Genomic DNA, 27,666 nt, shown 5'->3' with positions numbered 1-27,666 from the left:
GCCACCCTGGGCAAGATCTCAAAACCAGAGGGCCAATGGGAGGCCCGACAGCAGACACAGATTGGCAGGTCCACTGGTGGTGGAGGTGGTGAAGAAGGCCAATTTTTGACATTTTAAATGGCCACAGCTGTCTGGATGTGATCCTGGAGGGGCACCCACTTTGTGGGATAGCCAGAGATCACACCTGTTTCCTGGCAGTATGATGGGTTCACGGGAACAATCATGGGCTGCACCGTCCCAGTTCCCCGTTAACATGCTCCAGATTAATCGCATCGCCACAGGGATGAGGCCTTTATTAAAAAATGTTTTTTATGGGATGGAGGTTTCGCTGGTGAGGCCAGCATTTGTTCCCCATCCCTAATTGCCCTCGAGAAGGTGGTGATGAGCTGCCTTCTTGAACCGCTTCAGTCCCTGAGGTGCAGGTACACCCACAGTGCTGTTAGGGAGGGAGTTCCAGGATATTGACCCAGCGACAGTGAAGGAACGCCGATATATTTCCAAGTCAGGGTGGTGAGTGACTTGGATGTGGTGCCCAGGTGGTCGTGTTCCCGGGTATCCGCTGCCCTTGTCTTTCTAGATGGTAGTGGTCGTCGGTTTGGCAAGTGCTGCCTCAGGAGCCCTGACACGTTCCTGCAGTGCACCCTGTTGATGGTACACACGGCTGCTACTTTTTTTGCAGTGGTGGAAGGTTTGTATGTTTGTGGAAGGGGAGCAATCAAGCAGGCTGCTCTGACCTGGACAACATCGAGCTTCTTGACTGTTGTTGGGGCTGCACTCATCCAGGCAAGTGGGGAGTATTCCATCACATCCGGACTTGTACCTTGTAGGTGGTGGTGGGAGTCAGGAGTAGAGATACCCCCAGAATTCCTAGCCTCTAACCTGCCCAGGTAGCCACAGTGTTTATATGGTTAGTCCAATTTAGTTTCTGAACAATGGAAACATTGATAGTAGGGGCTTCATTGAGGTTAATGCCACTGAATGTCATGGGGCGATGCTTTGATTCTCTCTTGTAGGAGATGGTCAATGCCTGACACTTGTGTGGTACAAATAGAACTTGGCACTTGTCTGCCCAAGCCTGGATATTGTCTAGGCCTTGCTGCATTTGGACGTGGACTGCTTCAGTGCCTGAGGAGTTGTGAATGGTGCTGAACACTGTGCAATTTTCATTAATAGGATCCTTAATTAAATTAGTTTGCTAATAATTGCCTCGCTGCCGCTTGACCGTGCATAGCTAATCTGGTCCTGACTTGGCCTGTTTGAAGATAGCTTGGGATCAGGGTCATGGCAGAGAAATGCCACGATGACTAGTGCCAAATTGTGGGCTTGCCCGCCTCTGATCCAAACTCTAACCTGACTGAAAATCCATCCCTCTATTTCACATCAAATTATTGTTATTGTGGCAGATGCATTGGTGAATACAACTAATGCTGGAACCTGCTCAGTATATTCATATACAGCAGCTGTTTATGTAAAAGAGGATGTCCTACCTGATTCAATACGAACTTTCCACTCATCTAAAAAAATAAAAGAAATATGATAAATACATTTGATTAATTTTATCACCACAAACATTCAAATATTGGCAGGCTCTCCATATTTGAAATGGTTTGAACAATTACATTTTAACACATAGGTTTTAGCCTTGATTTCAGCTGTATCTCTCTCACCTCCAAATCAGAGGTTGTAGGTCCTATTCCAAGGACTTGAGCGCATAGTCCAAGCTGATACTCCCAGTGCAGTACTAAGGGAGTGTCACACTTTCAGATATGACTCCCAGTTCAGTACTGAGGGAGTGCTGCACTGTCACAGATGACTCCCAGTGCAGTACTGAGGGAGTGCCACACTTTCACAGATGACTCCCAGTGCAGTACTGAGGGAGTGCTGCACTGTCACAGATGACTCCCAGTGCAGTACTGAGGGAGTGCCACACTTTCAGATATGACTCCCAGTGCAGTACTGAGGAAGTGCTGCACTGTCACAGATGACTCCCAGTGCAGTACTGAGGGAGTGCCACACTTTCAGATATGACTCCCAGTGCAGTACTGAGGAAGTGCTGCACTGTCACAGATGACTCCCAGTGCTGTACTGAGGGAGTGCTGCACTGTCACAGATGACTCCCAGTGCAGTACTGAGGGAGTGCCGCACTGTCACAGATGATTCCCAGTGCAGTACTGAGGGAATGCTGCACGGTCACAGATGACTCCCAGTGCAGTGCTGAGGGAGTGCCGCACTGTCACAGATGACTCCCAGTGCAGTACTGAGGGAGTGCCGCACTTTCAGATATGACTCCCAGTGCAGTACTGAGGGAGTGCTGCACTTTAAGATATGACTCCCAGTGCCGGACTGACGGAGTGCCGCACTGTCACAGATGACTCCCAGTGCCGGACTGAGGGAGTGCCGCACTTTCACAGATGACTCCGAGTGCAGTACTGAGGGAGTGCCGCACTTTCACAGATGACTCCCAGTGCAGTACTGAGGGAGTGCCGCACTGTCACAGATGACTCCCAGTGCAGTACTGAGGGAGTGCCGCACTTTCACAGATGACTCCCAGTGCAGTACTGAGGGAGTGCCGCACTTTCACAGATGACTCCCAATGCAGTACTGAGGGAGTGCCGCACTGTCACAGATGACTCCCAGTGCAGTACTGAGGGAGTGCTGCACTGTCACAGATGATTCCCAGTGCAGTACTGAGGGAGTGCTGCACGGTCACAGATAACTCCCAGTGCAGTACTGAGGGAGTGCTGCACTGTCACAGATGACTCCCAGTGCAGTACTGAGGGAGTGCCGCACGGTCACAGATGACTCCCAGTGCAGTACTGAGGGAGTGCTGCACTGTCACAGATGATTCCCAGTGCAGTACTGAGGGAGTGCCGCACTGTCACAGATGACTCCCAGTGCAGTACTGAGGGAGTGCCGCACTGTCACAGATGACTCCCAGTGCCGGACTGAGGGAGTGCCGCACTGTCACAGATGATTCCCAGTGCAGTACTGAGGGAGTGCTGCACTGTCACAGATGACTCCCAGTGCAGTACTGAGGGAGTGCTGCACTGTCACAGATGACTCCCAGTGCAGTACTGAGGGAGTGCTGCACTGTCACAGATGACTCCCAGTGCAGTACTGAGGGAGTGCTGCACTGTCACAGATGACTCCCAGTGCAGTACTCAGGAAGTGCTGCACTGTCACAGATGACTCCCAGTGCAGTACTGAGGGAATGCTGCACTGTCACAGATGACTCCCAGTGCAGTACTCCGGAAGTGCTGCACTGTCACAGATGACTCCCAGTGCAGTACTGAGGAAGTGCTGCACGGTCACAGATGACTCCCAGTGCCGGACTGAGGGAGTGCTGCACTGTCACAGATGACTCCCAGTGCAGTACTGAGGGAGTGCCGCACTGTCACAGATGACTCCCAGTGCAGTACTGAGGGAGTGCTGGACTGTCACAGATGACTCCCAGTGCAGTACTGAGGGAGTGCCGCACTGTCACAGATGACTCCCAGTGCAGTACTGAGGGAGTGCCGCACTGTCACAGATGACTCCCAGTGCAGTACTGAGGGAGTGCCGCACTGTCACAGATGACTCCCAGTGCCGGACTGAGGGAGTGCCGCACTGTCACAGATGATTCCCAGTGCAGTACTGAGGGAGTGCTGCACTGTCACAGATGACTCCCAGTGCAGTACTGAGGGAGTGCTGCACTGTCACAGATGACTCCCAGTGCAGTACTGAGGGAGTGCTGCACTGTCACAGATGACTCCCAGTGCAGTACTGAGGGAGTGCTGCACTGTCACAGATGACTCCCAGTGCAGTACTCAGGAAGTGCTGCACTGTCACAGATGACTCCCAGTGCAGTACTGAGGGAATGCTGCACTGTCACAGATGACTCCCAGTGCAGTACTCCGGAAGTGCTGCACTGTCACAGATGACTCCCAGTGCAGTACTGAGGAAGTGCTGCACGGTCACAGATGACTCCCAGTGCCGGACTGAGGGAGTGCTGCACTGTCACAGATGACTCCCAGTGCAGTACTGAGGGAGTGCCGCACTGTCACAGATGACTCCCAGTGCAGTACTGAGGGAGTGCTGGACTGTCACAGATGACTCCCAGTGCAGTACTGAGGGAGTGCCGCACTGTCACAGATGACTCCCAGTGCAGTACTGAGGGAGTGCCGCACTGTCACAGATGACTCCCAGTGCAGTACTGAGGGAGTGCTGCACAGTCACAGATAACTCCCAGTTCAGTACTGAGGGAGTGCCGCACTGTCACAGATGATTCCCAGTGCAGTACTGAGGGAGTGCCGCACGGTCACAGATGACTCCCAGTGCAGTACTGAGGGAGTGCCGCACTTTCACAGATGACTCCCAGTGCAGTACTGAGGGAGTGCTGCACAGTCACAGATAACTCCCAGTTCAGTACTGAGGGAGTGCCGCACTGTCACAGATGATTCCCAGTGCAGTACTGAGGGAGTGCCACACTGTCACAGATGACCCCCAGTGCAGTACTGAGAGAGTGCCTCACTTTCACAGATGACACCCAGTGCAGTTCTGAGGGAGTGCCGCACTGTCACAGATGCCATCTTTCAGGTGAGATATTAAATTGAGGTCTGTCAGGTGGGTAAAGGTCCCATGACAAGAGAAGGTGTTTTCCTCAAGTCTTGGTCATGATTTGTCCCTCAACCAACATCAGAGTGACATTTAGTTGCTCATGAATCTCATGGCTGTTCCTGGGGCGATTACTGTACACAATTTGGCTACTGTATTTCCTACTTTACAACAGTTACTGCACTTCAGAAAAACATGCCTTCTGAATTCGAGAAAGACACTAGATAAATACAAGATTGTTCTTTGTGTAACCCTCATAAAATAAGCAAACAATTGAAAAAAAATCACTTATACACTTGCAAGCAATTATAAAACCTACTAGTCTGGGGCTGGTTAAGCTCACCAGGCTAAATCGCTGGCTTTTAAAGCAGGCCAGCAGCACGGTTCAATTCCCGTACCAGCCTCCCCGGGCAGGCGCCAGAATGTGGCGACCAGGGGCTTTTCACAGTAACTTCATTGAAGCCTACTCGTGACAATAAGCAATTTTCAATTCATATGATTTTCTCTTTCCATTTTCTGCCTTCTTTTCGCCCTGTGTATTCTGACACGCTGTATATTAAAGGGTTGCCCTATCGTCTTTTGCTCAAGAGGTCATTCTTAATGCATGAGTTTCGAAAATAGCACCAGATGATTCAGCCACCGAGGCCATCAGGTTTCACTGAATGACATTCACAGGGCGAACACTGGTTAATTTTCTTTCTCCCCCATTTCCCTCATGCAATTTCAGCTTTCGACTCCAAACGGCTCACTATTATATTGGACAATAGCTGGGCTGTTTCAGGGCTGAAAGCAGGGGAGACAGCCCCAGATCGACCTGGGTGCTGCATTTTACAGGGAGAAGTCCAATGAAGCACAGCAGCCAATTCCAAGTACTGTCAGCCCAAACCTATCGTCAGCAGCACCGTTTCGTTATTCTTTCATGGGATGTGGGCATCTGTCTGGGCCGGCATTTATTACCCATCCCGAATTGTCCTTGAAATGAGTGGCTTGACAAACTTGTTTTTAAATTCTGGATTTTTATTGAATTCAAACTTCATTATTGTCCTGGTGGGATTTGAACTTGTGTCCCCCAGGTCCCCACAGCCACTTGATACTTGTCCAGTGACAGCACCACTATGCAATCAATGAATATGCACCACCACAGCCAGGTAAGTGGGACCTATGGGCCAGTCAGGCAGGCCCTGGTAAGGGGTGGGGGCAGGGGTAGCCATTGCCAGCGGTTAGTCCCTTTGTGAGCCACATCCCTCCAGAATGGTGACAGGTCGATGAGCCATTGCCACCGTTCTGGCCACTGGCCCAATGACATAGCAGCAGGATGACATCAGTCACGCTGTCCAATGCCTTTCCCATGCCATTTTACCTGCACTTCCCACCACCCACCTGTCTATAAATACTCCCTAAAACTTAAAGAGTTTACTCTAAGTGTGGGGGTCTCAGTGTGGGGAGGGAAGGCAAGATACAGAGAAGGGGAATGTGGGGGGTGGGTTGGGGCTGGGTTGGAATGGGTCTGATCTGCCTCTGGTACAGGAGTTTTCAATGGAAATAAGGTACATAATTGTAACACTGTGTGCTAATATTCAAAGATGTGAGAGATATGGGCTGAAATAACGTAGCTAATAGAAGGTATTCTTCTGTTTTAAAACTTGGCCGGAGAAGGTATTCACTTTTCCTGCTGGCACCCTATTCCAGTTTCCCGATGGTCTGGGGGCTTTAATAGGAAATCCCATCGATAAGCAGCAGGAAGGGAGAATCCCACCACAGGTGAATGCCGCGCCGCCGAGAAACACGGGATTGGGGGAACCAGAGAATCCAGGCTCTTATTTGTGAGCTCTTTTGTAGTAATATATTTATGTCAAACACTGAAAGGTTATGCAAATATACTGTTCATATGGTGAAATGTACAAACTGATATTAAAGAGTCAGTTTTTTAGTCTTCATTTAGTAGTATAATTGTGCCCTCCTGTACATCTAAATTCCCAGGCTTCATTGCGGATATTTAAATGTTAAAACCTTACCAAATTGTTTGACAGATTTGTCGACTTCAAGACCTGGAATAAATATAATAAATAACAGTTCAGTTGATATCAAACAGTGAATTATTCGACCAGACATGCTTTTGCTTCCTAACACAAATGATGGTATTAATTTAATTTGAGAAAAACCATCATCGGCGTTTTCTCCAGAATACCATTCATCCGCACCTATCACCTTTAAGTGTTTAAGTGATAAACTGTACTACAGTACATGTGGTGCTACACTGTTTAATTGCTTCCTTTCTGGTGTTGGGAACTATGTTATATGTGTATCTGTGGGTGTTAGGAACAAGATATAGCTTTAAGTTTAATTTTTTGATTTATGTGTTTAACAGAGGTGAAAACTGGGCTTGATTTCAGTTTGGAGTTTTGTGAGATGAAGCCAGAAAGTCTGGGGTGCTGTTTGTATCCATCCATTTTAAATTAGGTTTTATGATTCTTGAAGTGAAGAGATAGGTCACCAAGGCATTAGAATTTTAGAGAAGTTAACAAAAACACTAAGTAGAAAAAACTGCGCTGTTGCCTAGCAACAGGGTATACAGGGAGAGACAAGGACAGCAGTTTTTAGTTCTGATTTATATGTGTGTACAGTGACAATGGTCTCAGATTCTCTCTTTGGAAATTAAGGGACTTGTTATGAAAGTAATAGGGAATTTAGAGCTCATTTTCTGGATTTGTCAAGGAAGACACCAATTGTGGAAGAATTTCTAGTGAATATTCAGAGGTTTACTGGAAAATAAACCACTTTTCAACTGAAACTAATTCGACCTGTGGTGCTAAAATAGAGGATTGACTTCTGATACTGGGTGCTGAGTCTGTGAAGATATTGCCAAGATAAAGGGATAGCATAAATTTGCATAATTTTTGTCTTGTTATCCAGTGTAATATAATTAATGGTTCTTGTTTATTAAATGCTGAAAAGACCAGAGCAGATTCCTGCGAATCTGTTTCAGTAAGTACCTTCCACCATTTAAAAAAAAAAATTATGATCTGTCAATTAGGTTCTATTCTGGGATCGGACTTGTCCACTGATAACATAACTGGGATCATAACACTGGAGAGGATTAGATGGAAGAACAAATTGAAGAAAATATTGTTGAAGTTATTGAGCAAATGGGTGGCACAGTGGTTAGCACTGCTGCCTCACAGCGCTGAGGACCCGGGTTCGATGGAGTCTGCACATTCTCCCTGTGTCTACATGGGTCTCACCCCACAACCACCCAAAAGATGTGCAGGGTAGGTGGATTGCCCATGCTAAATTGGAAAAAAAAGATATTAAGCAAAATTAAAAGCAAAGTTATCTCCATGAAACATTAAAATAACCTGATCACTTGGGTATGCCACTGGCTCTTTGTGGGACAACAGCTCCCCCCCCCCCCCCGCCAGATCAAAAAATAAAATGTCTGAATTATTAAAAGATATGAACAAACACAAACTGTTCATCCGACTTTAACATTAATACGGTGTCTCTGTTTCCACATGTTAATTCCTGACCTGTGTTCACCGTTGTCACTGAAGCTGATACCATACCTTTGGCATATCTGTATTTTTTCCCAATCCAAACAATCCCAGCAGTAAATGTTGCGATTAGAAGACAGAGGATCACAGATAAAAACACCAGCCAGCCTGAGACAGTTGGGAAGAAATCGTCTGCAAAGTAAATGTTGTTGAATTAGATAATATTACTGCCAATATATTCCATAGCAATCATTCTTATTCATTGCCTAACATTAATAAAGTTAATGCAAGTTAATTAAGTTATGCAAGAGTTTTTAACCAGTTGAACAGGCATTCCACTAATCTGATTTCTGCACAGGCTTCTCACGGCTAATCCACCCTCCCAAAATTGGCTTCTTTAAATAAGTGGATGAGGGTTGGATAGCATTATTGGGCCCAGATTTCAATTTTAAACTTGGGAAGTCAAACTGAATCAAGTCAGAATGTCGAGGACGGGGTGTGAAGAGATTCTGATGGCTAAGGTATTTACTCATCTTTCTGGGGCCAGTAGAAGCTGCAGTGCTCTTCTAGGCCCCACAGGAATGTTTGGGCCTCCCTTACCCGAGATAGTCCACTTGCCACCCAATCCCCCAGATCCACTTCCAAGTTGGTCAGCAGCAACTGGTTGCCCAATTTTCCACAGGCCTGCAGCCGCTTCCTGCTCATTCCAAGAAGGAATAGCAGCAACATGGTAGTACAATGGTTAGCACTGTTTCTTCACAGCGCCAGGGTTCCAGGTTCGATTCCCGGCTTGGGTCACTGTCTGTGCGGAGTCTGCACATTCTCCCAGTGTCTGCGTGGGTTTCCTCCGGGTGCTCCCACAAGTCCCAAAGGACGTGATGTTAAGTAATTTGTACATTCTGAATTCTCCCTCTGTGTACCCGAACAGGCACTGCAATGTGGCAACTAGGGGATTTTAATAATAAAAATCTTTATTGTCACAAGCAGGCTTAAATTAACATTGCAAAGATGTTACTGTGAAAATCACCTCGTCGCCACATTCTAGTGCCTGTTCAGATACACAGAGGGTGAATTCAGAATGTCCAAATGACCTAATAGCACGTCTTTCGGGACTTATCATGAAGAACACAGCATCTTAACAGAGCAATATAGAAACATAGAAAAATTGCACATAAATACTCACAGAAACAAATACAACACAAGTAAAAACTCAGAAGGAAAATTGTACAAATAAATAATTAAATGAAGACTGTAAGAATGAAAAGATTAAAAGTGCATTTAAACACCCTCCCATGTGAAGACGAAGGAAATATGATCAATATTTAATCTGTTGCTGGACTGAAGAACAAAAACCAGTTTTAAATATCAAAATGTAGCAGTTGATTCAGATTATAATCCCCAGAGGCACGAGTTACTCGGGAAAGTAAGCAACAGGGCTGTTTAGCTCACTGGGCTAAATCACTGGCTTTGAAAGTAGATTAAGGAAAGCCAGCAGCACGGTTCAATTCCCGTAACAGCCTCCCCGAACAGGCGCCGGAATGTGGCGACTAGGGGCTTTTCACAGCAACTTCATTTGAGGCCTACTCGTGACAATAAGCGATTTTCATTTTTTCAATTGGGGAAAAGTTATTTCTATTTTTGGCCCTAATAGTGCTGGCCTTGGTGTGATAGACATGCAGGAACTGCTGCAAATAGTAAACTGTCCACTATCCTCTTTAAAGAAATGATTCTCATTCTGAGAATTGGAACAGTTTATGTCTGGAGGTCACATTTTTGACTAATATCCATGAAGTTCACCCTGTTTACACAAAAATCCTGCCGGGTTCAAGGGTGACCGTCTGTGCGGAGTCCGCATTTTCTCCCCGTGTCTGCATGGGTTTCCTCCGGATGCTCCGGTTTCCTCCCACAGTCCAAAGATGTGTAGCTAAGGTGGGTTAGCGATGGTGGATTGGCCATGATCAATGAGTGGTGTTCAGGGGATAGGGACTGGAATAAGGCAGGGGGGAGTGGCCAAGTTAGAGTGCTCTTTTGGAGGTTTGTTACAGACTCGATGGTCTCCTTCTCCACTGTATGCATTCTAAGGATTCTATCAAGTTTAATGCTCTCAAATTAATTAATAGGGGAATACTGTAATACGTTCACAGAGGCAGAAGTCCCTTCTCCAGAATTCCATTTATTTACAAAACCAACAGCCAAACAACCAGGGGCTTTCAGCTTGCTGGCTACACTGGGAGTGCAGAGGATCTGACACTCCCTGTTATATACAGAGAAAGGGGTTCCCTGATTGGACCACTAATCAGGGAACTCATATTCTAATTGGCCAATCTCAAAGGCCTGGCTTAAGTCATTACAACCCTGCCCCCCAAAGTCCGAGGAGCCCCCATGGTGTTCATGACTCACAGGTCTCTTGCTTCGTTTCTGCGCCGGGTCCAGCTCCTCCACTTCTGCCTCCAACCTGGGGGGGGGGGGGGTTATAACGGCTAGGCGGCCATCTTTTCCGATGTAAGCGCCTAAAAGGCGATTCGCCCATTTCCTCCGGCGGCAGGGGCACAGCTGCGGCATCATCCATTGTGTCCATATCAGAGTCCAATGACCTCACCAGTTGTGTCGGAGGGGCATGAATGGTTTGTCGGAAGGACTCTCCACAGTCTTCGGTGTATTGGCCTGAGTCAGCTCCGGGGGAGGAAACAAATCTGAGACCTGCACCTGGTCGAGGTGTTTTTTTATTACATGTTTTCCCACACGTATCTCATACGACACAGGTCCTGTCCTGGCCTTGACTGTTCCTGCTACCCATGTGGGGCCATTGGCATAATTTCTTGCCTCTTGGTGTCGCTCTACTCTTCCTCCCAAGTTTGAGAATAGTAAACTCAACCTGGTTCGGAGTCGTCTGCCCATGAGTAGCTCCGCCGGTGCTATTCCCGTTGTGGCGTGTGGGGTTGTCCTGTAGTCAAATAGCCAGCGCGACAGTTTGGTGTCTAATGATGCTGCTGACTGGTTCTTCAACCTGACTTTCACGGCCTGGACGGCTCTCTCCGCCAAACTATTCGATGCCGGGTGGTATGGTGCCATCCTTATGTGCCGAATGCCATTTGACTTCATGAATTTTGTGAAGTCCTGGCTGGTGAAAACCGATCCATTATCTGAAACCAGCACCTCCGGGATACCATGAGCTGCGAACGAGGTGCAGAGTTTTTCAATGGTAGTTGTTGAATTTGCAGAGTTCATTTTGTAGACGTCCAGCCATTTAGATGGGTGTCTACGATTATAAAAAACATTGAACCCATAAACAGGCCTGCAAAAATCGACAGGAAGTCGCGACCTTGGTCTACCCGGCCATTCCCATGGATGCAGCGGTGCTTCTGTCCCTGTTGGCATTCTTGGCACCGATCTACCAATGCCGCTATGTCTGTGTCAAGGCTCGGCCACCAGACATAGCCCCTTGCCAACATCTTCATTTTTGAGACTCCAGGGTGCCCATGATGTAGTTCAGCCAGTATGGCTCGATGGCTTTGACTTGGAACTATTATTCGAGCCCCCCATAGCAGGATCCCATCTTCCACAGTGATCTGTCCTCTCCTGCTTCAGTAAGGGTGGAATTCCGCCTGGACCGGTCTTTCCACCTAACCTGTTACCACCATGTGTTTTATTTTTGATAAAACCGGGACAACAAACAAATGTTTTGTGCGGCCACTGGAAGGGTGTCCAGGAAATGTAATGTCATCACAGTTTCCCTATTCTGGGTACTAATGGTGGGGTGAGCGGTAATGGCAGCCAGCTTAGTGCATCGGCGTTTGCCACCCGGGTTCCCGGCCGATGCCCCAGTTGATACTGGTACGCCGCCAGTAGTAGGGCCCAGCGTTGGATCCGGGCTAAAGCTATTGGTGGCACCGCTTTGTCTTCTTTCAGCAAACCCAGCAATGGCTTGTGGTCTGTGACGATGGTGAATTTCCGCCCATACAAATACTGGTGAAATTTCTTCACGGTGAAGACAACAGCCAGTCCTTCCTTTTGAATTTGGGCTGACTTCTGTTCTGCTGCTGTAAACATCCTGGAAGCAAACGCTATCGGCCGTTCCTGTCCGTTTGGCCCTTTGTGTGCCAGAACTGCACCAACGCCATATGGAGACGCATCGCACGTGAGCACCAACTCTTTCCTGGGGTCATAGTGAGTGTGCCAAGACGTTCTGAGGAAAGCTGTTCTTTGATCTTCTTGAAAGCCCTGTCTTGGCAGGCGGACCACTCCCAGGCTTGCCCCTTTTTTAATAATTGGAGTAGGGGATCCAGGATGGAAACCCTGTTCTGTATGAACTTTCCAGAGTATGTCACCAGTCCTAAAAAAGATCTTAACTCTTGGATTGTGGTGGCGGCCGGGGCATCTTTAATCGCCTTCATTCGATCCTTCAAAGGGTGTAACATAGAATTACATAGAATTACATAGAATTTACAGTGCAGAAGGAGGCCATTTGGCCCATCGAGTCTGCACCGGCTCTTGCAAAGAGCACCCTACCCAAGGTTAACACCTCCACCCTATCCCCATAACCCAGTAACCCCACCCAACACTAAGGGCAATTTTTGGACACTAAGGGCAATTTATCATGACCAATCCACCTAACCTGCACATCTTTGGACTGCGGGAGGAAACCGGAGCACCCGGAGGAAACCCACGCACACACGAGAAGGATGTGCAGACTCCGCACAGACAGTGACCCAAGCCGGAATCGAACCTGGGACCCTGGAGCTGTGAAGCGATTGTGCTATCCACAATGCTACCGTGCTGCCCGTCTTGTCAACCTTGTACCCAGATAAGTTACTGGAGGTGCTAAAAAAAACATCAGGACGTCAGGACACGGTATCCCTCTGGGATCTGGCACCCGCCGGATCCAGCGCCCCCTCTACCCCCACAGAAGGACCCCTCACCCTACACCCCATGCTGCCGCTCCCGTTCCCACTCCATCAGTTCCGTGCACCCACGCCGGCCAGCCCCCAGCGCCCCCAGTCCCCGATCGAACTAGGAGAGTATGAAGCTCGGATACAACCCTCCCTGGAGTCCGCCATCGTACCCCAGCACACGACACCCATCCAGCCACCGCAAGAGGCTGCAACCCCGGTGCTCCGCAGATCACAGCGGACAGTTCGACCACCGGACAGACCGACTTTGTGAACCACCACCCCCGCCGGACTTGATTTTTTTGCAGGGGGTGAATGTGGTGAATATAACATGGTAATTCACACTTTATCTTGTAAGCGCAATAGCGTTATCCGACCACTAGGGGGAGTAGCTCTGGGAATGCTCAGGAGCTTGTACAGGGCTCCACCCTTGGCTCCGCCCACGACTCCTCCCCCTTGTGCTGCCGAATAAGTACCCTTGTCCAGAGTCAGCCTGCAGTTCACAGCGAGTTCATCAACGGGTAACAGGCTGGCTCTGAAGTAAGTTGATTAAAGCCTAGATTCATATCGGAAAACACGTGTCTGGTGAATTGATGGTTCCATCACCCCTATCACTGATACAGCTGCTCCCGTGTCAACTTCCATTAGTGTGGGAAGTCCAATCAACCTTATGGATAATTTAATTGGTTTTGATTTAACCATCGTTACACAATTTAGTTGTTCCTCGTCGGAGGTAGGTGGGTTTCCAGGGTGTGCATTCTCCTGTACCCCGGCCTACGTGTCCTTCTCCAAGATGTTGGTTTTGGGCTTCTATTTCTCTCTGGCTCCAATCTCTGGCAACAACTACAATATTTTGCTGGGCAAAAAGCTGCAGGGGCTTCCGTCTGTCTGGATTTAATTTTCCTTTGCATGGGAGGGCTTCTGCGAGTGGGCTTGGGTAACTTAGTATGCGAGTCATTCCTGAGGGTGGCTGTGCGGTTGCCTGTCCCCCAGCGGTAGTCCCTTAACTCAGTTTCACTGGTGTGGGCTTCCACCTCCATCGGAGTTCCCTGTAACTCATGCGTTCCGCTTACCACTTTTTCTAAGGACAAAGCCAACTGCAATGCTTGTTTGCAATCCAGCTCAACTTCTGCTAACAGACATTTCTGGATTGCTAAATTGTTTATTCCACATACCAACCGGTCTCGGAGCATCTCATTTAGCGTCAGGCCAAATTCGCAAGCCTCTGCTAATCACCTTAATCATGTTAAAAAGTTTGTAACTGACTCCCCAGTGTCTCGGAATGCTGAGTAAAACCAGTACCTTCACAGAATCAGAGGTGGCAGAGGGTCATAGTACTCTTTTACTAAATCCGTCAATTCCTGGAAAGTTTTTCTGTCCTGTGCCTCCGGAAAAGTGAGACTGTGCATAATGGCAAAGGCTGCTGGCCCACAGAATGACCCGATGCTTTTCATCCAGAATTATATAATTTGCTCTAAAGAAATACTTCATCCACTCTGCATATTGGGCCCAGTCTTCCACTGCAGGGTCAAAAGAGTCCAACTTTCCGAATAAAGGCATTTTGCCTGTCAATGGCTTACACTCAATATGCAGCAGCTGCTGACGAGCAGGTTTCTTCGGGTTGTTCAATTTTCCTCGTCGCCACTGTAATAAGTCCACGGAGACAGAAGTCCCTTCACCAGAATTCCTTTTATTTACAAACCCAACAGCTGAACAATCATGACCATTCAGCTTGCTGTCTACACTGGGAGTGCAGAGGATCTGACACTCCCTGTTATATCCAGAGAAAGGGGTTCCCTGATTGGACCACTAATCAGGGAACTCATATTCTAATTGGCCAATCTCAAAGGCCTGGTCTAAATCATTACAAATACCTTAGTCCCAGTTTGCTTTATGGCATTATTGAAATTAGAAATCAATCACTATTGCCGTATTTTATAACTTACAGACCTGATATCTGAATAGTTGCTTCTTGTTCTTTTCTCAACAGTTTGTTCTGTATGAGGCACTTGAACCTGTTTGATGAATCTCTCATTACAGCAACACTGCTCTGTACAGTTACAAGACCTTTCGAGTCCACCTGGAATTTTATTTCAGACTGTGCAGTGAGATCCTGTCCATTTCCACCAGTCCACAGTATCTCCGGCTCAGGGAACCATCCATTAGATTCACACACGAGCTGGATTCCATTTTTCTGATATCCCTCTATCTGGACCCAATGCTCACGTCCCAAACCTGCAACAATTAATACATATATTTAAGAATAACATTTGTTGTTAACACACCATTCTCTTGCGGGTATGGAGTATAATGGGATCATTTTTTGTGACGTAACTGGGTGCACCCCGAAAGCAGAAAGAAAACACTGAAGATGCAAAAGCAATTGATTCTCAACTGATTGTACCAACTGGCTGGCTCCAACCTTCATTCACATTAAAGAGCAGGAGTCAGGATAGGATTTAATTTTATTTTAAAATAATCTTTATTGTCACAAGTAGGCTTACATTAACACTGCAATGAAGTTATTGTGAAATGCCCCCAATGTGAAAAACTTAACCAGGTCTAGCAACTTTTCCAACAATGATACATGCTTATCAGGGGGAGGCCTTGGCATAATGGTGTTGTCACTTGTCAAGAAATGCAGAGACTTGGGACAATGCCCAGAGCACCCGTGTTCAAATTCCACCATTGCACCTGATGAAGTTGGAATTGGCTGTGCGGAGTCTGCACGTTCTCCCCGTGTCTGTGTGGGTTTCCTCCGGCTGCTCCTGTATACTCTCACAGTCCAAAGGTGTGCAGGTTTGGGTGGATTGGCCATGATAAATTACCCTTAGTGTCCAAAAAGATTAGGTGGGCTTACTGGGTTACAGGGATGGGGTGGAGGTGTGGGCTTTAGTGGGGTGCTCTTTCCAAGAGCCGGTGCAGACTCAATGGGCCAAATGGCCTCCTTTTGCACTATAAATTCTATGATTCCAAGACCAAACTTCATGCAGTTGAAACTGCTATCGGGCAGCACACATTTTCTAACATCAATGGCATTGAAATGGGTGCAGACCTAGGAAAGAAGCACACTCGCTCTGTACCAACATAAAGGACATGCAGGTTCAATGGGTGAAGCATCATTTCACTGCAAAGTCAAATTGAAACAAAGAGACAATTCACTACCTTCTGAAAGACCAATATCTGAAAAAATGGAGTAAAGCAGTTGGAAACCACACAGAAATGTGTGGTCAGGTGGTTCTGCTCCACTCACTGCAGGATCCAGTTGATTTTATCTCTTCTGGCTGTGTTGGTTTCTTGAAGGAAACATTGAGCACTTCCTTCGGAATTGTGGGGCTCTGGAAGGTGCAGTGATGTTGCCTAATGCTGTGGATATTTAGATCAGCGACGATCATTCTCATGTCAAATGTTTAAATGACACCAACATCACCAGTGACAACTTTGCAATGATCACACTTGCCTGATGAGGTACCCTTCCAACCAGCATTGTGCAATGAGCTAACAAATAAACGAATAACAAGCGCAAAAGAAGGATAAAATTAAAAGCAAATTACTGCAGATGTTGGAATCTGAAACAAAAGCAGAAAATCTGGACAATCTCAGCAGGTCTGACAGTAACTGAGAGAGAAGGGAGCTAACGTTTACAGTCTGGATGGCTCTTTGCCAAAGCAGAAAAGAAGGAATCTCCTCCTTAATTATTTCATTAGTTAGCCTGTGGGGCAAAACGCAAACACAGTGTAGCTAATTCTGTCTTTAAAGGTTAAAAACAGTAATGAGCAAACCATGAAGATTAGATATCTGGGTGACTAACCATATTCAAGGGCAGCATTGAAAGCAACTATCTTAACCTATCTTACTTCCTCAATCTTCATTTTCCAAACGCACTAGGATACGACCAGCAATGATTGTCAGGAATTATTTTCTGCTGGACTTACTTTAACTTCATGATATCAATAAAACCTCACTATCATTAGCTTTTCTCTTCAATTAAAGAATGATAAACTTAACTTGAACTTCCCTTGGTTTGTGTCCTTTTGAACATTCTCATTGAACCAATCTGGGCTGAGAGTATTTTCTGAATGAAATGTACCAATGCAAAAACATTAGAAGAGGGAGTGAAGATCTTTGTTCAAAAAGAATTTTGATCAAAACAGTTTTAAAAAAGCAGGTTATTTTCCCATGTTAGTCATTTTTAAGTAGATGTGTTCACTAACCTCCAATCTTCAGCTCAATCGTCGTTTCTTTAAAATCTGTTTCACTGTCAGCTGAACATATGTATTTCCCTTCATCCTGCACCCTTATGTTCTTAATTCTAAGAGAAATGTTTCCTTTGGTCAATTCATCTTTAAACAGTTCAGTCCGTCCTCTGTAATTGAGATCCTGATCAGCAGTGTTATCTTCCCTATTTCTGTACGTGTGTACTGCTGAACCCAGGTCTGATTTAAGCCATCGCACCACCACATTGCTGACGACAGACATTTCTGGCTTAAGCCAACATTCTAGGAGAACATCTTCGCCCACAATGGCCACAACAGGATGACTTGGCCCATTAACTGTGAATTTACCTGTGGAATTATAATCCAATGAAATTACTTCAACTCCCAGTGTCTTAAATATTAAACTTTAAAAAATTGTTGTTCCCATCCCTTCTCAAACAGCTATAAACAAAGCTGCTCAATTTGAATAGAGAACTAAATGCATTGTGTCAACCGAGGTTTTGTGCAGAATTGAAATGAGGATTGTCATACCAATGCCTAACTTAGATTGTTGACAAATGGCTGTTTAGATTCTGTGTTGTTTCTGTTTTTTATTATTTATTCTGGAATGTGGCATCGCTGCCGATCCTAACTGCCACAGTGGCTTGCCACACCCACAATTAAGAATCAATCAATGAGTCTGGAGTCACATGTAGGCCAGACCAGGTAAGGATGGCAGATTTCCTTCCCTAAAGGACATTAATATACCAGATGGGTTTTTATCACAATTAACAAGGTGTCATGGTCACCATTGCCAAGACCAATGTATTACTTACCAGCTGCCGTAATGAGATTTGAACCTGTGCACCCCAGAACATTAGCCTTGACCTCTGGATTACTAGTCCAGTGACATTACCACTGTGCCACCATTTCCCTTGTAAGTTTAATGAGATAAAGTCACCAACCATGGTGCCATTAAGTAAACAATAAGGCACGAAGCCATATTCGGAGATATTGGAAGAGGACAGAAGATTGGGCAAAGAGGATTTTAAGAAAGCCACTAATGGGAGAGCAACTATAAATCGGGAATATGGGAGCAACATGCGGCATAGTGGTTAGCACTGCTGCCTCACGCTGCCGATCCCAGCCCCAGGTCACTGTCCATGTGGAGTTTGCAGATTCTCCCAAAATCTGCTTGGGTCTCACTCCCACAACCCAAAATGATTTGTAGGATAAGTGGATTGGCCATGTTAAATTGCTCCTTAATTGGAAATAGAAGAAAAATAAATAAATGAAAAAGCCATGATTAATGCACGCAGATATCTCAGAGGATCGTGGGGCTAGAGGAAATGACCTAGATGGTGAGGCTATGGAGGGATTTGATAACCGGGGCGAGAATTTTAAAATCAAGCATTCTCTTGATGGAGAGCCAGTATAGGTCAGGGGCCACACGGCTGCTAGGTGAACAGGCCTCGGAGTAAGGAAGGACATGAGCAGCAGAGGTGGTTTGAAGTAGAGAAAAGAAGTTTGGGGTTATCTTTGCCTTCGAGGATGATCCTGGAATGTTGAGCAGTTTTAGCAGACAACAGCAGGATCCAATGGTCTTTAATGTGCTCTGGCTGGATCTGATGGTGAAAGTTCAAACCAATTGTCCTCCATATCCATTCAAGTCTGGATTATAATAATAATCTTTATTAGTGTCACAAGTAGGCTTACATTAACACTGCAATTAAGTTACTGTGAAATTCCCGAATCGCCACATTCCGGCGTACTGTTTGGGGACATTGAGGGAGAATTCAGAATGTCAATTCACCTGACAAGCATGTCTTTTGGGACTTGTAGGAAGAAATTGGAGCACCCGGAGGAAACCCACGCAGACACGGGGAGAACGTGCAGACTCCGCACAGTGACCCAAGCGGGAATCAAAGCTGGGACCTTGGCGCTGTGAAGCAACAGTGCTAACCACCGTGCCGCATTAACAGAGTGAAGATCAGTACCAGCCTAAGGGGAAGGGTGAAAGAGAGAGTAATGATTTTATCATCATGTAATGACTGCAGCACCAATGCTGAAGCTGTGATTGAGCAACTCAGTATCTGTGGTGGTGACCGGATGGCCAAAGACTTGGCCGCTGCGATGTGCTGTTGTTGGTGAATTAGGGAATAGATTTCCCACCGTCCCATCCGCAGCCCCGAGTGACAGATAGAGAAGGGGACAGAGTCAGGATGTGAGAGGGGAGAGTGGGTGGACCGTGAGAACAAAATGATTAGATCCAACCTTATCAGTGATCAATATGATGGGGAGAGCTCTCTAAATGGAACATAATACATACTCATCAACCCTTCCAAGGCCTATGAGTCATTTTCAGTGTATGAAACACTAATAGTCTCACCTCCCTCTCCTTACAGGTAAAGTGTCTGGAAACAGGGTAGTTCCTGTAATTTTGTATTTAACTGCAAGCTGATGTCACACTCTGTATTTATTATACCTGCACGAGAACCTTGCGATGCAGGCTGTTGCTGAATATCTTTCTAGTTTGCAGCCTGAGACTGTGATGTGTTTTTCCACAGTTAACCTACTGACCAAACAACAGCTAAATTCTGTAATAGCTGGTGCTAACTTAATAATAGATGTTAGAGACACAGTTCCATCCACACAGCAAAATGCAATGTTGTTTATTGCATATTATCTATAAGCATAATTACATTCCTAAATGTTAATGATCCTTACCATATATGGACAGCGGCATCCCAAAGAGAAAAATCACAATGAGGTCTATTATTTCCATCTTTGTGAGATCTTAGCACAATAAACATCCCTGAAACATAGAAACATAGAAAATCAATATAGCTCTGGCTTCAGATGAGCACTTGAAACGCCGGAGTGCAGAAGACTAAGGACCAAGTGCTGGAAAGTTGGATGAGAATTGATAGGTGCTTGATGGCTGGCACAGACAGGATGAGCAGAAGGGCCTCTTTTTGTGTTGTTAAAAATCTCACCATCACCTGAATCCGCTTCGATTTCCTCTGGAGTCTCCGGTTTCCTCCCACATTCAAACGATGTGCGGGTTAGATGGAATGGCCATGCTAAATTACCCGAGGGCGGGATTCTTCGGCCGCTCCGGCCAGAGACCAGAAATTCCAGCCCGAGTTCAACGGGCCTTTACATGGTGCCCGTCCATGACGATCTAGTGGCGGGCACGGCCGAAGAATCCAGCCCTCAGTGTCCAAAGGTTAGGTCAGGTTATGGGGATAGGGTGGGGTAGTGGGCCTAGGTTAGGGTGCTCTTCCGTAGGGTTGGTGCAGATCGATGGGCCAAATGGCCTCCTTCTGCATCATAGGAATTCTATAGAACATACCATTGTTTTTTAAAATTTTATTGAACATTTTTTGAGTACTACAAAATGATAAAACAAGATAACAAATAAAAAAACGATAATACCCCACCCGCGCCCCACCGTCGCCCCCAAGAACCCTGCCCCTCCCAACAGCTGACAGTGACAAGGGGCGGGATTCTCCGAACTAGCCGGGGGGCGGCGTGAATCCCACTCCACCGGCCGCCGAGTTCTCCGGCACCGGAGATTCAGCGGGGGGCGGGAATCGCGCCCCCCACCTCCGGCGATTCCCCGGCCCACGATGGGCTGAAGTCCCGCTGCTTCTATGCTGGCCATGCCGGCGTAGATTGAACCAGGTGCCTTACCGGCGGGACCTGGCGGCGCGGGCGGGCTCCGGGGTCATGCGGGGCGATCTGGCCCTGAGCGGTGCCGCCACAGTGGCCTGTCCCGCGATCGGGGCCCATCGATCCGCGGGCGGGCCTGTACCGTGGGGGCACTCTTTTCCTACGCGTCGGCCGTGTAAGCCTCCGCGATGGCTGAGTAGGTGATCCCTCCCCTGCGCATACGCAAGGATGTCGTCAGCAGCCGCTCACGCTCCCATGCATGCATGGACTCCCGCCAGCCGGCAGAGTTCCTTTGGCACCGGCTGGCGTGGCGCCAAAGGACTTCCACGCCAGCCGGCTGGGCGCCAACCACTCTGGGGCGGGCCTAGCCTCTAACGGTGCGGGCCTAGCCCCGAAAGATGTGGAGGAATCTGCACCTGTGGGGTGACCCGACGCCGGAGTGGTTCACGCCACTCCGTCCCGCCGGGACCCCCCCTCCCCCCCGCCCCAGGGGTAGGGGAGAATCCCGCCCAAAGTCTTCAAAGTATAAAATAAGTCACTGCTATCTTTTGTAGAATCCCTCAAATGCACCCCTTATGCTGTACATTCTTAAGGTATAAAAACTCCACAAGATCCCCCCACCATACTGAGGCAATGGGGGGAGAAGCTTACCTCCACTCCAACTGAGCCCGCTTGTGTGTGACCAGAGAGGCGAAGGCTAAAACATCCCTCCCTCAACCCCCTGGCTGCCATCTGCAGTTCCGGCAGGTCTGACACCTCAAATCACCCCTGAGGGACTGGGCTCCAATTCAATTTTAGAATCGGCAACACGGTGCTGAAGAAGGAGACCCAGAATCTCACCAGCTCAGGACACGCCCAGAATATATGCAATGGTTTGCCGGACCCCTCCTCCACCAGCACTCACTCTAATCCTCCACTCCCTCAAACAGCCAATTCAGTACACAATTTGTTTTTTCCAATTAAGGGGCAATTTAGCGTGGCCTGTCCTGCACATCTTTGGGTTGTGGGGGCAAAACCCACGCAAACACGGGGAGAATGTGCAAACTCCACACGGACAGTGACCCAGAGCCAGGATCAAACCTGGGACCTCGGCGCCGTGAGGCAACAGGGCTAACCCACTGCGCCACCGTGCTGCCCAGCCTAGACCTTGATAAATGTGCCTGGTGTACCACCTTGAACATAAGAACATAAGAACTAGGAGCAGGAGTAGGCCATCTGGCCCCTCGAGCCTGCTCCGCCATTCAATTAGATCATGGCTGATCTTTTGTGGACTCAGGGTGAACACCATAATCCTTAATCCCATTATTCTTCAAAAAACTATCTATCTTTACCTTAAAAACATGTAATGAAGGAGCCTCAACTGCTTCACTGGGCAAGGAATTCCATAGATTCACAACCCTTTGGGTGAAGAAGTTTCCCCTAAACTCAGTCCTAAATCTACTTCCCCTTATTTTGAGGCTATGTCCCCTAGTTCTGCTTTCACCCACCAGTGGAAACAACCTGACCGCATCTATCCTATCTATTCCCTTCATAATTTTAAATGTTTCTATAAGATCCCCCCTCATCCTTCTAAATTCCAACGAGTACAGTCCCAGTCTACTCAACCTCTCCTCATAATCCAACCCCTTCAGCTCTGGGATTAACCTAGTGAATCTCCTCTGCACACCCTCCAATTGTACAAGTCCAAGTCTCACACACTAAGTAGTGGCGTTCACCCTTTGCAGGGATTCACATCCCCACCGCCAATTGCACCCCAACTCCTCCCACTTGGCCTTAATCCTCTTGAGGGTTGCTGTATCCTCCGCCAGGATCCTCCCGGAAAATCCCGACGTACTCCCTTCCTCCCTCCCCTCAAGCAACTGGACCCTTTCCGACAGCGACGATGGTGGCACTACCGGCAAAGACGGGAAGACCTTCCTCACAAAGTCCCGACTCAGCTATCACCACCATAGAATCATAGAATTTACAGTGCAGAAGGCCATTCAGCCCATTGAGTCTGCACCGACCCTTAAACCCTACTGAAGCCCACGTATCTACCCTATCCCCGTAACCCAGTAACCCCCACTTAACATTTTGTTTTTGGATGCTCCCATCCCCAAACCAATCTCCAAAAACTAGCGCACACCTAAGATGGCACCCACCACCCACACCTTCGAATAGGACAAAGCACAGCTCCCAGTCACTGTCAGCAAACTACACCACCCCCCTCCCCTTCCCCAGAAAGCACCCAACCACTTCCTCTTAATACAGCATCTTTCTCTGCTAACCCATCCCCCCACCATTCACACCACCTCGGCATGTTGAAACCTACCTGAACTGGTTCAACTGGCCACGTCCCCTCGCCCCACCCCATTTACTAGCAAACGGCAGTTTGCTAGCAAGGTAGCTCCCGTAACCTCCACTCCAGCCAAAGACCCCCCTCCCCCAAATTTACAACAAAGGAAAAACAAACGCTCCACACCCACTCCATCCACCTCAAAGTAATGAAACACCCCCACCCCCCCACACCACCCCAGCAACTGCTAATCCCCTCTCCGTTTCCAGACATCCTCACAAACCCATGGAACCTCTTGGAAAGGAGAGAATTAACCCAAGTAAAAAGAACAAACCCCAAACATATTTTGAATTGATAATAACTATGTACAAAGAGAATAAGGGACACCAGAAACAATAAACAAAGAAAACACACCCCATATTACAACAACATCCCCAAACACACCCATCCTGAACAACAGTCCCTCTTCCACCATTCATAGCATCCCAACAGTGCGGGAGGCCATTCAGCCCATTGAGTCTGCACCGACCCTCGGAAAGAACACTCCACCTAAACCCACTTCCCCACCCTATTCCAATAACCCCTTAACCTAATCTACACATCCCTGAACACTCAGGGGTAATTTAGCACGGCCAATCCATCTAACCTGCACATCTTTGGACTGTGGGAGGAAACCGGAGCACCCGGAGGAAACCCGCGCAGACATGGGGAGAAAGAGCAAACTCCACACAGTGACCCAAGGCCAAAATTGAACCCAGGTCCCTGGTGCTGTGAGACAGCAGTGCTAACCACTGTGCCACCATGCCGTCCCAAAAGGAAATTCGTCAAGCAGATGGGTTTTTAACAACAATGGGCCATATAATTCTAGATATTTAATCAAATTTCACCATTTGCCATTTGGGATTTGAACCTGGGTCCCCAGAGCTTGCATTGGGTCTCTGGATTATTAGTTTCGTCACAATACCACTGCCTCCCTAGTTCAGTCCAAAGCCTTCAGCTTTCACGACGTCTCAGCCCCCTGTGCCATCTCAAAGAAGTGATCCCGGAGTTATGTGTGACCCTCAGCTTTGCTGGGTAGATCACTCCGCTCTTATAAAGTGCTGCCTTCTCGCCAGCTCCACCCTAACACCTTGGTATTCGAATACCACTGCCTTTCCACCTCACTTCCCGATTCTGCTTGGCCCATTTCAGAACCTTCTCCTTCATCTGGTAGCTGTGAAAACAGACTCATCATATTTTTGGTGGCTCATTTGACCATGGTTTCGGCCGGAGTGACCGATGGGCTCTATCCATCTCGAAGAGGGACATCATCCTCCGCCCCGATCAGTTTCGCAAACATTATCAAAAAGACAGAGGGAGGCTCGGGCCCTCCGCCCCCTCAGGCAGCCCCATGATCCTTAGGTTCCATCACCATGACCTATTTTTCTCGACCTTTGCGCTTAGACCCTTATTCCTGTCCTCCACCCTCACCAGCTCTACTTCCAGCAAGGCAAGCTTGACAGTGCTTCCTCCACCCCCTTCAACACCTCACGAGGCTCCCGCACCGTCTACAACTTCTTCTAAGTGCCTCCTTTATCGGGACCAGTGAGTCTTCCACTGACTGCGTGAGAGTCTCCAGCTTTTCCCTCCCATGCCTTTCAAAGTGTTTGCTGAACTGCCATTCAAATTCAGCCACCAATCACCTCTGCCAATGAATCCACTGTGTTAGGAGCAGCCCCAACCAGTCTGATTGCCCCCCGCCATCTTCCCTCCCAATGCACTCTGCACTGAGCTCGACTCTGCCAGTGGACTAGCATGCACACCTTTCCTCCTAATAGTCTTTCTTTGGATCTTAGACATCCTCTGACAACCAAATCTCAATTGGGACGAGTTTGTGTACAAATTCTTCCCCAAAAATCGGGTGAAAAGGGCCAAAGGCTGCTCTCTGGCCAGAGATATCCAACGTGCGACCTCCTCCCACATGTCGCCACCGGAAGGCCGGAACATATCATTGTTAAACAGGCTTTGTTTCACTTCTACCAAGTGTCTGGTGACATGTAAAACAAATGTAACCATTTTATGACCAAATGTATGAATGCATTCAATAATTCTGAAAACATTCTCCAGATTGATAGAATTCTGTTTTCACCTTGATGTCTTTACGATTGTTGGATATATTTTGTTACATGAGAAATATGTTTGTTTTAAATAAACAGCACAAGGATATAAGAAGCTGAGGTGAAGGATTGCCTCAAGAGATGTCAGGTCAACTTGAGCAAACGTTTGTTCAAAGTGAGAAGTTTTCAGAACCATAGGTAAGAGTGACTGCCCTTAACATCATGAGTGAGTATGGCATCAAGGCACCCTCGATAAACTGAAGTCAATGGGAATCTGGGAGTAAATATTCCACTGGACGGAGATGCAGCAAAAAAAAAAGAAAGGTGGTCATGTTTTTGGAGGTGAATCATCAGGAGTTGCTCAGGGTAATGTCCTAGGCCCAACCATCTTCAGCTGCTTCATTTATGACCTCGTTTCCATCATAAGGTCAGAAATAGGATGTTTGCAGATGAATGCGCAAGTTCAGCACCATTCAAAATGCCTCAGAAAATGAAGCAGTCCATGTTTAAATGCAGCAAGACCTGGACAATCTCCAGGCTTGGGCTGACAAGTGGCAAGTTACGTATGTGCCACACAAGTGCCAGGCAATGACCATCTCCTACAAGAGAGGATCTAACCATCACCCTTGACATTCAATGGCATTACCATCGCTGAATCTCCCACAATTAACATCCTGTGGTTACCATTGATCAGAAATTGAACTTGACTCGCCACATCAATACTGTGGCTACCAGGACAGGTCAAAGACTAGGAATCCTACGGCAAGTAATTCATCTCCTGACCCTCCAAAGCCTGTCCACCATCCACAAGGCACAAGTCAGGAGAGTAATGGAATACTCTCCACTTGCCATAATCCAGGACAAAGCAGCCCTGATTGCTCCTCCTTCCACAAACATTCAAACGCTCCAGGACCAACCAACAGTGGCAGTCGTATGTACCATCTACAAGATGCACGACAGTGACTCACCAAGGTCCTTAGACATCATCTTCCAAACCCACGGCCACTACTATTTAGAAGGCCAAGAGCAGCAGATACCTGGGAACCCCACAACCTGGAGGTTCCCCTCCAAGCCACTCACTACCCGACTTGGAAATATATTGCTGCTCCTTCACCGTCACGGAGTCAAAATCCTGGAATTCCCTCTCTAACAGCATAGTGGGTGCACCTACACCTCAGGGGCTGCAGCGGCTTCAAGAAGACAGCTCACCACCACTTACTGAAAGGGCAACTAGGGTTGGGCATAAATGCTGGTCTATCAAATGATGCCCACATCCCGGAAATTAATTTTTTTTAATATGGAAGAAGAATCGGAGGTTTTAACACAAGAGAAACTCTGAAATTAAAAATTTGTTTCCAGAAAGAAGGCGACACAACTACCGACAGGGTTATATTATAAGAAATATAAATGTGTAAAGTTTAATGTAATGGCCGTCACATGACTCTGTTCCTCCTTTTTATTTCCGTCTCTCTTTCTGGTCGCTGTGTTTGACTCTGACGGTTTCAGCTTTGAAATCTCCTCTGGCTCCCATTCCCTTATCCTGATAGGACCCAGTTCCACTCTCCCTTCAGGATTACAGACATTTTAGAAAGTTTCTCACTTCTCCCTGGACAATCTCCAGCCGCTCCCAGTTCAATTCCTTCCATTTGATCGGCACCTTTCAGCCTGAATAAAAAACACCCAATCCCACAGGAAATAAACCCTCCCCAAAATAAAGAAGATTTGGGACTCACCTCTGACTTTCCCACAACCTGATCCAAGATTTTCTGCCTTTTTCCAACAGATCTGTGAAGAGTAAAAATGTTCCCAACAACAGCTCGTCCCTCGCTGCAAACATTTACTTTCGTTTTCACTGACTTCCTGAATTGAGAAACATTTCCTGGTTTGGACCCAGTCTGTAATCGCACATCGATCACTATTTAATAATAATCCCCATTCACAATGTGTGGCCTCAAAACAAGGATTTCATTCAGAAAGTGAAGATTGTTGAATATATTTCACGGCGGCACCATCATTATTTTCGGGGTTAGTTGAATGCCACACTTTGACTGCAGTGAGATCTGGATTGGGTAAGAGGCTGAGAACCACTTGTCCAGAATTCCAGAACATTCTCCCTCAATCACTGACCCTGCCTCACAATCTCACAACCTCACAACAATCAATTCTTGCTGGCAGCAGTGGCGGGAAAACTCGGACCAGTGAATTCCAGCCAACGGTTCAAATATGACTCTTTACACAATTACACAGAGCTGGACTCGAACTATTTGCTCAGAATCACAGATTTGGTATGGGGCAGGAGGAGGCCATTTGGCCCATCATGTCTGCATCAGCTCTCCAAACAAGCATCGGCACACAGTGCCATTCCCCTGCCTTGTCCCCATACCCCTGCACATTGTTTCCATTAAATAATTATGCAACCTGATGAATGTCTCCAGTGAACCAGTCTCCACC

The 27,666-nt window shown here is 47.3% G+C and overlaps 1 protein-coding gene across 2 annotated transcripts in view; it reads right to left on the bottom strand.

Annotated features, from left to right (window-relative positions):
- The window catches only part of LOC119976630 (butyrophilin subfamily 1 member A1-like), a 35,054-nt gene extending 7,673 nt beyond the window's left edge, over positions 1–27,381 (bottom strand). Inside the window, exons 1-7 of one of the 2 annotated variants that reach the window (XM_038817265.1) lie at positions 26,949–27,380; positions 19,897–19,984; positions 17,188–17,538; positions 14,924–15,208; positions 8,157–8,276; positions 6,609–6,641; positions 1,488–1,514 (exon numbers count right to left, since the gene is read on the bottom strand). In XM_038817265.1, coding sequence (XP_038673193.1) covers positions 1,488–1,514; positions 6,609–6,641; positions 8,157–8,276; positions 14,924–15,208; positions 17,188–17,538; positions 19,897–19,954 — 874 coding nt within the window. In that variant the 5' untranslated portion in view covers positions 19,955–19,984; positions 26,949–27,380. Of the gene's footprint in view, positions 1–1,487; positions 1,515–6,608; positions 6,642–8,156; positions 8,277–14,923; positions 15,209–17,187; positions 17,539–19,896; positions 19,985–26,948 lie in introns of both variants that reach the window. The other variant, XM_038817266.1, reaches the window with a different exon arrangement.
- Between the last annotated feature and the right edge of the window lie 285 nt (positions 27,382–27,666).

The sequence above is a fragment of the Scyliorhinus canicula genome, chromosome 13, assembly GCF_902713615.1.
Source record: "Scyliorhinus canicula chromosome 13, sScyCan1.1, whole genome shotgun sequence".
Taxonomy (NCBI): Eukaryota; Metazoa; Chordata; class Chondrichthyes; order Carcharhiniformes; family Scyliorhinidae; genus Scyliorhinus; species Scyliorhinus canicula.
The sequence above is the reverse complement of the archived record's forward strand: the minus strand, read 5'-3'. Positions and strand labels throughout refer to the sequence as shown.